The 14,943-nt window shown below is 46.2% G+C and overlaps 1 protein-coding gene across 1 annotated transcript in view; it reads left to right on the top strand.

Moving 5' to 3' along the window:
* The first annotated feature begins 4,184 nt into the window (after positions 1 to 4,184).
* The window catches only part of znf536 (zinc finger protein 536), an 81,416-nt gene continuing 70,657 nt past the window's right edge, over positions 4,185 to 14,943 (top strand). The window contains exons 1-2 of the mRNA XM_076287732.1: positions 4,185 to 4,556; positions 8,187 to 10,450. Coding sequence (XP_076143847.1) covers positions 8,188 to 10,450 — 2,263 coding nt within the window. The 5' untranslated portion in view covers positions 4,185 to 4,556; position 8,187. The remainder of the gene's footprint in view (positions 4,557 to 8,186; positions 10,451 to 14,943) is intronic.

Consider the following 14,943-nt stretch of genomic DNA (forward strand, 5'->3'; position numbering starts at 1 on the left):
CTTTGAGCGGAAACTTTCTCTCAGATTAGCTCGGGAGTTTATCAAAGTGACGGAATAAAGGAGATTTAACATCACCCGTATTAAATAGACATGCAGCGGTTCAATATTTAAAAAGCCCATTTGCCACGACAGAAGTGCTTTTTCATTCAAGAGCATATGGCTCATCTACCTGTTTATGGTCTCTCTCTCATCCTTTCACTGCAGAGAAAAACACAAGACAAGAAAGGAGATCTTTTCAAAAGACATTGAAGAATCATTCAATTAACGGCAGCATGATGTAAAATAATTACTTGACTTGCTTTGCGTAATGAGAATCTCTAATTAGCCATACATTTGTTTTGTGCAAACTCCAAAAAAACTACAGACTCCAGTTGTGAAGAGCCGGTAAGTATGTTGAAGTAACACCAGATTTCTTCCTTTCGCTCTCTCTCCCTCCCCCTTTAAGCGTTGCATACGTTGAGTTGCTCAGAAGCACAATGTGTTTTCCCATGTATGCATAACACAGGATGATGAATAGTGTTTCACTCTCTCTCGCTTTCTCTCTCTCTCCCTCCCTTTTTTTCTGCTTTAATTAACGATGCAACAATTAAAAGATTCACAAACTAAATTGAACCTTGTCTCCCTCTCCTCCCGACTTGATTTCACCACCTGTCAAAACAACACCCCTTGTTGGAGCCATTATGCAAAACTCATAAGAACAGAACCAGCATGAGGAGAAGAAAACAGCAATTATTTCTGATATTCGCTTATTTGGTTTTTTTTTCGCTTATTGACATTTGAAGTTTGCAGAGGGAAAAAAGGCAATCTTTGTTTGTTACAACCTGGAAGGGAACAGATTGTCCTGTGGCGTTTGATAACCGGTCTGCACGTGCGGGTAAAGCCGTAGCAACTTTCCGCAGTGTTTTCATTTGTGCTACACTCACTGCTCTTTAAACGGATCACTCCAACGGAGTCCCATGGCTGTTTATTTTTCCCCTTCATGAGGATGATGCGTTCTCATGTGTTGTTAAGCCTGTGTGACCCTCCATGATGATGTAGTACTTATGCCCCCAACCCTTCCTGCTCTAGCTTGAAGCCTGTGAGGCTGCCTGCCTGCCTGGCTGGCCCCAGCACTAGTGTGCTCTGTGTGTCCCTGGGATGGAAGGCTGGGGGTTAGGGGGGGTGGGGTGGTGGGGTAGTGATGTAAGGGCCGGGCGAGTGGTGGCTGCGCACTGTCACACTGTGTCCATTGTTCACAGGCCTCTCTCTCTCTCCGCGGCGGCCGAGCCGTGCGTGATCACCGAACTGACCGCAGCCTGCCCTCCTGCTGTAATTAGAACACGGCCTTTTACACTGACACAGAAAGGTGAAGTAGTCACATGAAGACACACACACACACACACACACACACACACACACACACACACAAGCTTACACAGACACACAAATCAAAAACACACCAGTTCAAGGATACATAGATGTGCCTGTACTGACATCAAAAGCATTTTATTGCCTAACTAGACTGACTGAGCTACTTCTCCGTGCGTTTCATTTCTCTCAAGCAAGAAGAAACTGAGAATAATAACTAAACTAGCTAAAATGAAAATTAGACTAACCTAAACCAGAATCAACCGAGTGGGCTCAGTTTTTCATTAGCCCATATTTGCAGTGCAAACTGCTGTCTCTGGGTCTCTCTCTGTCTCCTTGCCCCTGTGTCCAGCCACTCCTTTGGCAGTCCTTTCAGAGGCCCGGCACCTCATCAGTCCTCTAAGCAGCAGCCTGTTTAACAAATGTTCAGCCCTATTAATCTTCCGCTCAACACACAGCGTAAAATCAGCAGGCAGGAGGTTCGCCACATTGAGGTGGCCACCATTGTGTAACGTGCAGGCATGGAAAAAGGACATCTCTCTCTCTCTCTCTCTCTCTCTCTCTCACACACACACACACAAGGACAAACACACACACACACACACACACACACACACAAATACACACACACACATACACACAAATACACACACACACACACACACACACACACACACACACACACACACACTAAGTACTAATACAGACACACATACACAAACTCCAAATACAGGTCCACCCACGTGGATACACATATACGCAAGACACATCAGGCCATCATGAGAATAGTACTAGTCAGTAGTTAGGAAAGCTTTGAACCTTTGCCTGAGCTCAGATGATGATGATGATGGTGGTGATTATGATGTGACCGACTAGCACAATGAACTGTGGGAATGCACTTTTCCTCCCATTGATCTTCCCCTCACTGGCATCCCAACCAGCCTGTCAGACAGATGGATGAAAAGAGCTGCATTTTTCTTTTTCCTTTCTCCCTCTCTCTTTTCTTTTTTTGGACCTCATACTGATCTGTGGAGATGAGCTGAAAGCTGACCTACCTGTTGAAAAGTCCTCTTAAGACTGCCTCAATGACATATTGTCTGTGAGTGTGTGTGTCTGTGAGTGTGTGTGTGTGTGTGTGTGTGTGTGTGTGTGTGTGTGTGTGTGTGTGTGTATGTGTGTGCGCATGTGTGTGTGTGTGTGTGTGTGTGTGTGTGTGTGTGTGTGTGTGTGTGTGTGTGTGCGCATGTGTGTGTCTCTTCTCCGCGTGTGAATGTCTGTGGCAGTGAGAGAAGACAATAAGAAACAGAAAACCGAGAAACCCATCCACTTCAATGTAGCGTGGCTATTTTACATATACAGTTAAACAACCATCATGAGAATAGCTCTATGTGGCAACAACTGTACTGTATGCTCAGAAATATGTCTTAGTCCACCACCGAAAGATCTGTCTTTAGCAGGCCTTCTGTCTGAGACTAGGCTAGATGTTTGTGAGCGTTTGTTTCATTTGATTTGGTTTATTTCGTGTGCTGGGAACCCTCTCTTTTCGCCTCATTACAGCCTTTAATAATCCAGCTCAGTCAAAGAGCATCGCAGGGAAGAAAAACAACCTGAGTTTTATTGGATTAATTAGAATCATTCTGAAGACCACCTGCATTAGACTAAACAAGAGTAAAGAGAGATCAGCCTGGGACAGCCGATATGTTTGAAATGCTTTCAGAAACCAGGGTCTGCTTATGATTTAGCTATCTCTAATCTCAGGCCATGTGCTTTTTTCCATAAATGTATTGCATGCATGAATATTTCCAGCCATTAAATATGTAACATATGGCAAACATTCCCAGCCTTCATAGCTTTGTCCCTACATCAGAGCCATTAATGGTTTGGTTGGTGGTATGATTGAATTTTGCCCAGTTAGTAAATAATGATTGATTTATTAATGACAATGACCTCGCTCATGGTAAATTAATGAGGTATTGCATAGTAATTAGTCAATGGATTCTGGTCGATAAATACCTAAAATAACAAAGGTACATGTAACTAATGGGCCTTCAGTCCATTACGTTCCTCTGTATTGATGCAGACAGATGTGTTTTCAGGAAAGGCTCCTCAAACTTGCCAACTGATTGCATAGGTGTTTAGAAATGAAGGTGATGTTTTCTGTGATTAAATCCCAAACCCATTTTCATCCAAAATGAACCCAGTTTAAGTGTAGCTAAATGTATCTTGCCACAGCAGCAACAAAAGCAACAACAAAACCCCAAGTACCCAAACACTTGTACAGCTTCCAAATAGTACACCGACCCTTCGACCACCCAAACAAAAGGAACTTGTCTGGACCATTTCCTATGCTTTATGTGAGGCATGCCATACTTGTTTCTTTTTTGGTTTTTCTTCCTCTCCCCGGGTCAGTTCAAGGCTGCATGGTGCTTGCAATTGTGTTTTATGGAGCCGTAGTTGCTCTCAGCCCTTTGATTTGCAGCCATATACATCAGGGGCAGGGCCACTTGAGAAGGAGCACAGACTCACCTGAATTTAGGAAGGAGACTTTCACGGCACTCCAGAAATTGTCCTTGGTGTGCAGTACATGAAAATGATTTTACTCTCATCAGTCTTAAGTGACACCATTTTTTTACATATTTAATGCTTAGTTTGACTTATAGTCATGGGAGTGTCACTCTCACACGACTGTGAGACATGTTAGATAAGTGCAGATAAACAGCAGAACGGAAATATACACTTCACTTGTGATGTTGATACCTTCTAATTGAGCTGAGAGTTGCAAAGCAATTTGCAAAAAAAGTAACGAGAAAAAAAAGAAGAAAAAAAAGTCAGGAAATCAGGTTGCTGCTACGTTGCTTGAAAGAGTGAATATTAACCACAAACTGTAAAGTAGAGTACCACTTGTCTGTGAGAATGCGCTAGAGGAAGTCTCAGTGGCTTTTAAAGACGCTCGATCACAGCTGAAGCATTAATTGGAGCATGCTGCTGTTACACTATGTCTGACAGGTAGCGCCGGGCCACCGCCAAACACGACTCCTCGCCGTGCTCGCTCTTTGTACAGTGGGAAGGTCCAGTTCTACCTTAGTTAGCACGTGGGCTAGTAGGCCTCAGTGACCATGCTTTGTCAGTGATAGCCCTAGGAGGTGCAGCTCAGGCTATGCCAGTGGAAGAGATTCGTGTGGTGAGCTGTTGCTAAGCTAGCTCTCAAGGTAAGTGGTTTTAAACATGTGATGCTTCTCATCAGAGAGCTCAGTGGTGCGTAGCTCAGCAGAAATGGTTGGCTGCTTTGACTTGTGATACAACAACAGGCATTCACAGCAATGGCTTAAAAAGCTAATCTTCAGGATGAGAAGGTCATAACTGAAACAGCACTTAAAAGCACAGAGGGGATTTGAGGGAAACATGACCATAGCACCTCATAGTCTACATAGAACTGTCCAGAAATAAATGAAATGAGTAAAACAGTGAAGCAGACAGAAATATTGCACACCAAAGGATTGCATTTTTACAAGTCTCACAGAGAACCTACTGTACATTGAGCCATTTTAATATATTCTGTCTATTACAAATGTGGCTAATTCATTATAATTAGTGAAAATTTAAACATGTCTGAAGTTCGCTGGTGAGAACACACATTGATTTCTTTCATTTCCATATTAGTTTTGGGTCCTTATCTGATGCTGCTCCAACCATGACAGCAGGGCTGCATTTTAAGTGCAAAAAGTATTTAGATTATACTTTTTTGTTTCTTTAAAGATAAGACTTGGCACAGGGTTTTCCTGATTAAACCGAGTAAAATATGTTTTTTAAAAGATAATTATTGCTTCCATAGAGTGATGGCGCGAGGAGAATATTACTACTGTCATTGTGCATTTTTACTTAGACCATGCATGGTGTGGATTTGTGTGTGTGTGTGTGTGTGTGTGTGTGTGTGTGTGTGTGTGTGTGTGTGTGTGTGTGTGTGTGTGTGTGTGTCTGTGTTTGTGTGTGTCTGTGTGTGTGTGTCTGTGTGTGCATGTATGTGTCTGTTTCACAGTTTGTCTGCGTCTGAGGGTGTGTGTGTCTCATCTTTAACCATATGAAATGTCCTTTTTAATCAGAAAAAAATGAAATGACTTGGGAGCAAGGGAAGCATATTAATGCACTTCATTTGCATACACTCGTCAGCGAGGCTACGTTCAAAAACAAACTGGATTCGTCAGTTCATTTCATATTGTTCCTTTGTCTATCTGCCTTTGTTATATGGTAAAGATAAAGCAGGAAATCAAATTGAAGAAAAAGGGCAAGCTGCTATCTCTCTCCAAATGAGCAACAGCTCATCAGTCCTTGCTTAAATCATAGATTTCTTTTGCGAGAAGCCGTGCACACGCCAGGCACTTTCAAAAAGCCTCCCTTGGATACATGCAGAGGCTGCAAAGCATTCTGGGTACCACCAAACTTCTTTTTTTTTTCTTTGCAACTGAAATAAACAAATAAATAGCACTTGTTTCTCAAGTGATACCCACCAGATCTCATTCTTGAAATGACTGCGACTCTGACTGAATTGCTTTTAGATGCACATTGAAGCCCGTCCCATGTAAAGTGCACCCTAAATTAAATCATTTCGGTCTCTGTGGCACAGCTCTTTTTTCCTCTCTTTTTGATCACACGTTCAGGTTTTGACGCAGATCTAAATTGGTTCCCTACAGATTCAAAAGCTCACATACTCACATGTGCCTCCCTATAAGAAGTCACTACATCAGTAATCCACCATCAGGGGCACTGTTAAATCCCAGCAGAGTTGTTTTTTTGTTCGCCTTTTTTTTGTTGTAAATGTGTGCGCTGAAGTTTGAGGACAAAAAAAAGCGACAGCATTCAATAGCTACCCACAATGTGTGCAGCAGCCACTGGAAGTGGCCACTGTGTTTTTATTCATGTCGGGGAGATAAGAGTCCACATGCAGCACAGCGTAGGAAGAGCAAATAGCTAAAGAACAGGCAAGCCTTATTAAAGTCCTTAAAGAGAGCGTGTCAGCAAATATGCGCTCCGCTCCCACTGCCTACCACTCTCTCTCTCTCTATTTCTCTGTCTTTTTCTCTCTCTCTATTGCTCTGTCTTTCTTTCTATTCCTCTGTCTCTTTTTCTCTGTGAGTCTGTGTTGGTGTGTCTGTATGGTGATTTGTTGTGTGTGTGTGTGTGTGTGTGCTTGGTCTGAATCGGAGTTTGTCATTTGTTTAGTGCAGTGGTCTGTAGGTTGGGGCGGGCTGGCTTTATTTGGTCAATACAAAAGCATTTAATTGATTTTACACACCAGATGTGCTGTCATTTCTGTTATTATGGGTGTTCTGATCATGATCTATGTTTTTAATGAAATTATATCCTATTTCTTTTTAAGGGCCTGTGGCTTAATTAGTGGATTGGTCAGCTGTTATTCATAGTTCAGTCATTTGTGTCCATGTAGAGAGAGAGAAAAAGTGTGTGTGAGAGAGAGAAAAAGAGAGAGAGAGAAAGTGTGTGTGTGTGAAAGAGAAAGAGAGAGTGTGTGTGTGTGTATGTATGTGTGTGTGTGTGTATGTGTGTGTGTCTGTGTGTGTGAGAGAGAGAGAGACAGAGAGAGAGAGAGAGTTGTTTCCCTGAGAGAGAAGTAGTCTTAACCATTGAGTCTTGGTCACTCTTCCCTTCAAACGAGCCTACCTAATGCTAGTGCTTAGTGGCTTGTGTCTGAACGGATTTTTCTGATTATAATCATGTGTTATAGCGGACTGCCACTGTTACTAGGCAGCATACTAATCAGCTTAATGAGATATTATACGATATTTTGTTGACCAAAGCAAAACTCACTTTATTGTTTCTGAAGCTTGACCCTGTTGGTCGCGAGGGGACACAGCACACAATTATCCTTCCTTAAGGCAGCGTACGGCATCTTAAATAACAAGCTCCGTGCCAGATGACAACAGGGTCTGCTTGGGTATTCATTTCAGCTTGGTGGTGCACTGGGCCATTCTGTAGTCATTTTAAATGACTGGAAAGCCTCTGATACATTGGGAACCCTTTCAATAACACCAACTGTTGTTTTCTCTGTGTCGGAAGCCATACGAGAGAGAGGGGAGAGAGAAAAAAAAGGAGGCAAGAGCAAAGTGATTCGCATCAAACGTAATGCAGCTCTTAATGGAAAATTACGCCAAGACAAGTGTCGCAGTGGAGAGATAAGAGCTTGTGTTTACTGGAGTAACCCCTTGGTTTTAAGTGCTATTGTTAATATCATAATTGTAGTATTGCGCCGGCTTCATGACAATGGCATTGCTCCGTTTCATTAAGGCGTGTAATTGGAGGAATTCTGATAGGATGGGCCCAAGTAGCTTAATTATGTTGCGCTTGCCATGTTTACTGGGTAATTATTGCAACCAAAATTATGTTACAGTTCGAGAGAAAGTTCTGAGAGTTACAACTCCCCCCCCCCCCCCCCCCCAAGTGTGAGAGTACATGTAGTACTTCATAAATCAAACAAAGACAAAGTACCTCTTTTTTCTTCACTCTCGTCGCTGCTGCTCTGTCATTCTCCCTCTAACTGTGTGTTCTCATCACATATGGATAGCTATTTAATAAATTAAACTTCTTATTATTATTTTGTAATCACACTTTTTTCTCTTTTAAAACCAAATGAAATGAAAATACAGTTTGATCCTTTCAAGACATTTGTTTTCTGTGATAAAATTTGCCCCTTCACCCTCATATAACCAAAAGACTAATAGTCCTATATTATGTGTATATTTCGGTTTTCATTATTTTCAGTTAATGCTATGGAGAGGATGGACATTATTACTAAGTACCTGTTATTGTGTCTCCTTCTTGTCTCATAGGATGGAGGATTCTAGTTTGTGCCTTGGTGTGTCCTCAGCGATCTCGGATGCTGACACCCATCTCAGCAGTGCCGTGCTCAATGGCCGCTACCCCATCAGCCAGAAGCTCCACCAGCTAACCGCTCAGCTGGGCCATGCCTTCCCTGACCTGCCGAGCCGTCAGCAGATCCCCGAAGAGAAAGCTGCCACCCCACTGGACGAGAAGACCCACGCCGCCCTGGCCAGCCAGCCAATCAGCAGTCAGATGGCTCTGCTCGCCAATCAACTGAACCGAGACATGGAGACCGGGGCACTAGGTGCTCTGAACGGGCGCGTGGACCTGCAGCAGTTTCTCAATGGTCAGAACCTGGGCATCATGTCCAAGATGAACGACATTGAAGACGACGCCCGGAAGAATCGCAAGTACCCGTGCCCGCTCTGTGGGAAGCGCTTCCGCTTCAACAGCATATTGTCCCTGCACATGCGCACCCACACTGGGGAGAAGCCCTTCAAGTGTCCATACTGCGACCACCGGGCCGCCCAGAAAGGCAACCTGAAGATCCACCTGCGCACCCACAAGCTGGGGAACCTGGGCAAGGGCCGCGGACGCGTCCGCGAGGAGAACCGTCTGCTCCACGAGCTGGAGGAGCGAGCCATCCTGAGGGACAAGCAGATGAGGAGCAGCCACATGCAGCCCTCCCAGACCCTCCCCCACCAGCCCCACCTGGGCCCGCAGACCCACAACCAGCAGCAGCCCGGCTCTGCCTGCGGCCTCCTCACCCCCACCAGTCTCGGGGGCACACCGGACAGCTCCAATCAGCTCTCCTCCTCCCCGAAGCCGGCCGGCGCCAACCCAGCGGAGGACCAGGGCCTCAACCCGCCCACGGGCTTCCGCTGCACCTTCTGCAAGGGCAAGTTCAAGAAGCGCGAGGAGCTGGACCGCCACATCCGCATCCTGCACAAGCCCTACAAGTGCACACTGTGCGAGTTCGCCGCCTCGCAGGAGGAGGACCTCATCTCGCACGTGGAGAAGGCCCACATCACCGCCGAGTCGGCCGCGGGCCAGGGCGACGGCAACGGAGGGAGCGAGAAGCCCGCCAACGAGTTCCGCTGCGAGGTGTGCGGCCAGGTCTTCAGCCAGGCCTGGTTCCTCAAGGGCCACATGCGCAAGCACAAGGACTCGTTCGAGCACTGCTGCCAGATCTGCGGCCGCCGCTTCAAGGAGCCCTGGTTCCTCAAGAACCACATGAAGGTCCACCTCAACAAGCTGGCCATCAAGAACAAGCCACCGGTAGGGGCGTCTGACCAGGATATGTCCTCTGTCAACACCATGAGCAGCCTGGCCCAAGAGGCCCATGCCAACCTCTACTCGCGCTACATCTCCTGTCTGCAGGGCGGCTTCCTCTCCCCAGACAAGCAGGGGCTGGCCGAGCAGCATCAGATGCTGGCCAAGGCCGGCATCGCCATGAAGGAGAAGGAGATGCTGGGCAAGCTGCTGGGCCCTGTGGCCGGCATGAGCCACGCCCTGGGGGAGAACGAGAAGCGCTCGCTCCTGGGCTGCCTCAACCTGGTGCCGCCGCTCAAGTCCAGCTGCATGGAGCGCCTGCAGGCCGCGGCCAAGGTGGCCGAGATGGACCCCCTCAACAGCTACCAGGCCTGGCAGATCATGGCCCGAGGCATGGCCATGGACCGCTCCTTCATGCCCAAGGACCAGCACCACGGCCACCATGGCCAGGACGAGGAGATGGCCAACGCGGCGGGCATGATGAACTTCAACAAAGAGAAGCACGAGTACCCCCCTATAAGCTCTGCCGACAGCCTCAAGCAGAAGCAGCATGCCGAGGTCATGCACGGGATCAAGACCAGCGTGGCTGGAAGCATGATGCCCCTGAAGGAAGAGGGAGGAGGTTTTGATGGACACCGAGAGTTCATGTCCCACCATGGCGGCCTGGGTCTGGGCCAAGGCCTTGACTTTGGCCTGGGCAGCCTGAAGGAGAAGCCCTCCGAGTGCCCTGACTGCGGCCGGGTCTTCAGGACCTACCATCAGATGGTGGTCCACTCCAGAGTGCACAAGGAGCGCCGCAACGTCGAGGAGAGCCTCCAGCACAGCAACACCAACCTGGACGAGCGCCGCGGCTCAGCCAGCGACCCCGAGTCCCAGTCCATCAGCAGGTCGACCACCCCAGGCTCCTCCAACGTGACCGAGGAGAGCGGAGCCGGAGGAGGACACTCCCAGACCGGGAGCGTGCAGGACGACAGCCCCCACCCTTCCTCTCCATCTTCAGGTAGAATATTTAAGCTCTTCAGATCTTTACCACCAACACAGTGTCACAATGCGCATCACAAAGAACATCTACAGCAAAAGAAAACAAAAAACAAATCAGATGTTTGGACTAGCCTTAGACTTGCCACTGTATCAATTCCCATTGACTCTAACAACACAACAATATCCTGTCCTTTCTTATTTTCATCATTTCAATAAAATGCATAGTATGCGTTGCTAATCTCCCAGCACTAAAGGCCCATTTAGGGCAGAGGGAGCCTCCTGTCTCTGGGCCTCCTCTTTAGCCTGCAGTAGGCTCCTTGCGCCTGGGTGCCTCTCTGCTGTGGGCCTACTCACCTGCAGTCTTCATGAGAGGCCCCTCTCTCCTCTCAGTGTGGGGCCACTGACCCGGATGTGAGCTACTTAATGCCATAGTTCACCCAATGACAGACCACTTACACAATGCCTCGCCCATGGGAGGGGGGAAGGTTGTAAGGCTGGAGATGACTAGACGGTCTTGGGGCTGTGTGTATGTGTGTGGGGGTGTGTGTGGGTGTTTGTGTGTGTGTGTGTGTGCGCGTGCGCGCCTTAAGTGATGTGGTGAGGGGGGGAGCTGATCAAATCTGCCATTTCAAAGCAGGCAAAAAGACCAAAAAAGCCACTACAAATCCGAGCTGCACATTCCAGGCATAACTCAGATACTTAACGCCTCTGTTCAAATACCCATCAAACACCCTCAATCAGACTGGCCCGGCGGCCCCAGCTTTCTCCTCTGTGTTTTCACTGCAGACAAGAGGCTTAGGCACATACACACAGACGTACACACACACACACACACACACACACACACACAATTATATAGACCCTTATAACCACACAGAGACACAAGTATGGAGACAGTGTGCGCCAATGATGTCCCCCTATAAATTTGTAACCCTTGGACACAAAACAATACACACAGTACATAGCGAGCGGAACAGAGAACAGTACAAGTGGTTCACTGACTGGGAGATATCCCTAAGGAGCAGCAGCATGGACAGTGCACATTACAAGTGATTAAAACATCTCCTTTACTGAAAAGGAGACAGTGAACCCACCCTCGCAGAGGAACTTAACGCTGGCAAGATAGAGTGTATGTTTAGTGGGATTAAGAGAGGCTGTTGCCAACGATTAGAGAAGTTTTAAAGGTAACTTTCCCATTCCTCGGGGTGCAGCACTTCAGCTAAGCAGTCTGCCCGTTAATTAGGTCACGACTATGTGATAATCAGTTGGTTTAAGCTAAACAAGACACTAATTAAAGATATACATATAAAGCAGGTCAAAAAAATGTGAACTTCATTTGCGGAGTAAAATGTGCTTTTAAGTCATGAGGAAAAAAAGAAGGGAGAGTGGCTTAGCTCGAAGGCTCTGAGCAACTTAATTTCTACAGTACAGAAGAAATTGTTTATTTATTCGGAGTCCTTATCATCCCCATGTAGAGAGATGGGTTTGAACATGGAATGGGCTATGTTTATTTTAATCTAAGAAATAATAACAGACAACCCCCCACCCCAATTAGGAATTAATGAAAACGAGAAGGAGATAAAACCTATTTTCTTTACTGAGACTATTAAACCTAAACACATCTCAACAGGATGGGAGGGGGTTATGTTACGGAAGTAATTATCTTCTGAATTTTAATGCAGGAAGTTTTATTTCTTTTTATTCTCTTTCTCAAGTACTTTGAATTTGTGAGATTCAGCTCGTGGCACTTGTGAAACCTAGCTGAAATTTACATATGATGGAAGAAAACATTCCAGTTTTGAGGAGCAACATTGTGGAGTTTGCTAAATACTGCACAATATACTATAATTAATCAGACAACAATTATATAATAAAATAGAATGTATTTATTTAATGTAATATAATATATTAAAATATACAGTGTATTTCTGTACAAGACATAAACTGTATGTATATTTGAAAGTAATATTCTGAATTATGAGATCCAATAACAACAATGAAATATGAAATAATCCATCCACACATACTGCACATATGCGTCTACAGAAAGAAAGCCTGAGGGCCCTTGAGGCTCTCTGTTGTTCTGTCTGGGCATGGAGATAGAGGGTGATCACAACCCAAAATCTGAAATCCCCTAGTCAGCCAGCAGGTTGAGGCGGGATGTCTCGCGCAGGGAAGGTGTGTGTGTGTGTGTGTGTGTGTGTGTGTATGTGCGTCAGTCAGGCATATTGCCAGTTCCCTCCCGCCTCCCTAAGCATGTCTTAAGGTTGACCTTGAGGGCTCTCTCTCCTCTCGCTGCAGGCAGCTGGGTGCAGGGGGGCAGGGACAGACTGGCAGAGTCACAGGTACACCCTCACAGCTCTGCACGCGCTCAGGATGCACACACACACACACACACACACACCCACACACACACACACACACACACACTCACACACAGACACACACACCCACACACACACACACACACACACACACACACACACACACACACACACACACACACACACACACACACCCACACAGACACACACACACAGACACACAGACACACAGACACACAGACACACACACACACACGTAACCACGCCGGCAGCTCCTTAGAGGAAGTCAAGCACAGTATCACTTACAGTCACACCGCACACTAAACGCTACAGGTGAAACTCATGAGAGGAGAGGGGGCAGTAAACACAGGCCTGCAGCTCTATCACAACCAGGAGAAAACACCGGGGTCAACGTCCTTGTTTTGTACTTTGGTGTTAGCTTCATTAGCAGCGTAAAATCGTTTTTTTCATTTGTAATGGGCTGCGAGATCAGTGTTGGGGGCTAAGAGAAGTTTTAATTAGACACGAGACGTGTGAGAAAGCATGCATTCAACCCATGTGGAGCTAGGTGTCATATATTATTGTGTGTGGGTGTCTGTTTGTGTGGGTGTTGGTGTGCTCCTGCCTGTGTGTGTGTGTGTGTGTGTGTGTGTGTGTGTGTGTGAGAAACAGCTCTAAGGGAACAGGATGTGGCTGGTTATACCTCTTTGTTTCTTTTATAATTTCCGCCAGCCCTTTAGCCCCAGACAGAAATGATTCTCTTTATTGTTCTTATTTTTTTATTTTTTATTTTTTTTTATGTCTGAAAAGAATTCACCCCCCTCATCCCTCTCCTCCCACCTCTTTTCCCTCCACAGCCACAGTCAAGCACTCCGCCACCTACCCGCTGCAATTTTGAGTTAAACTTGAATTACAGTAATCAACAATAACATCTCAACTGTGAAAGAAGGTCGACACAATCGCTTTTGTCTTTGACACTGCACTTGTTTAAAGACAAGGGAGGGAAGAGAGGGCTGCCTCAGAAACGTCCTTTAAAGACCTTTCTCTTCACTCCCTCAATAATAAACCTTAAATATGCTGCTCAAGCACTAGAATTTCCTGCCCCTTTACCTCTCCCCTATATTCCTCTTTATTACATTTTCCCCATCTAGTCGTTTTTTATGGCTATAACAAGATTGGTTTGACTGGGGGAGGAATCCATTGTTCTTTCAGTTTTTCCACTTCGGACTGAGCTCTATAAACACAGGGGTCCACGTCTGATAATGTTTCTGAATAGATTATGGCTAGCCTTTGAGTGACAGACAAGACAGAAGAGAAAAAAAAAGAGAGAAAGTGACAGAAAGAGAAAGACAGAGAGAAACTTATAGATGTGGTTCAGTGTTGAAGACTGGTAGCGCTACAGGCCCTATTGAAGCGCTTGCTACAAAGCAGGGTAAAGAGGAGGTAATGGCGGTAGACATCATGTGCATATCTACAGGAAAGGGAAGAAAGGAAGACAGATGTGAAGAGCAGTCACATCAGCCCGTCAGTCACATCGGCACAGAGGGGAGCGAGCAGTAAGGCTGCAGACCTCCACTCATGCCTGTGTCTGTCTATGGACAAGCAGACTACTAATAGCCCTGCAACATTTAACCACAAATGGCTGAGGTGACAAAAGTAGCGAGGTTCTCTTAATGCGGTTAGGTTACCTACACATAATCTTACAATAGATCACCTCTGTGCAGCCTTTACTGAGGCAGTGCTGTTGTACTTACCTAAAGGCGCATCCACATGTGCACAAAAAGATATGCAACGAATGTGCACACATACGCAGACACATACACAGGCATACACACAGGCACACACACACACACATGCACAAACACACATGCACAGAACAGACAGACAGACAGACAGACAGACACACACACACACACACACACACACACACACACACACACACACACACACACATAACACACATGCACAGAATAGACACACACACACATACACATACACACATACACACACAGAATAGACACACACAGTCAAAAGCATGCACTACCACTTCTTTTCTCCCTGATCCCCTTGCTTAAGGCTACAAACCTGCCTCCTCTTTCTCCCCCTCCTGTTGAGAATCCCCCATGTCTAAATATTTTTGAGGAGGAACAGCGTTTTAACATGGCGAGGATTAGGCGTATATCCCTGG

The sequence above is a fragment of the Alosa pseudoharengus genome, unplaced genomic scaffold, assembly GCF_046254945.1.
Source record: "Alosa pseudoharengus isolate Yale_2024_CS ecotype anadromous, Long Island Sound unplaced genomic scaffold, YU_APseudo_1.1 YU_APseudo_1.1_scf_16, whole genome shotgun sequence".
NCBI classification, from domain to species: domain Eukaryota; kingdom Metazoa; phylum Chordata; class Actinopteri; order Clupeiformes; family Clupeidae; genus Alosa; species Alosa pseudoharengus.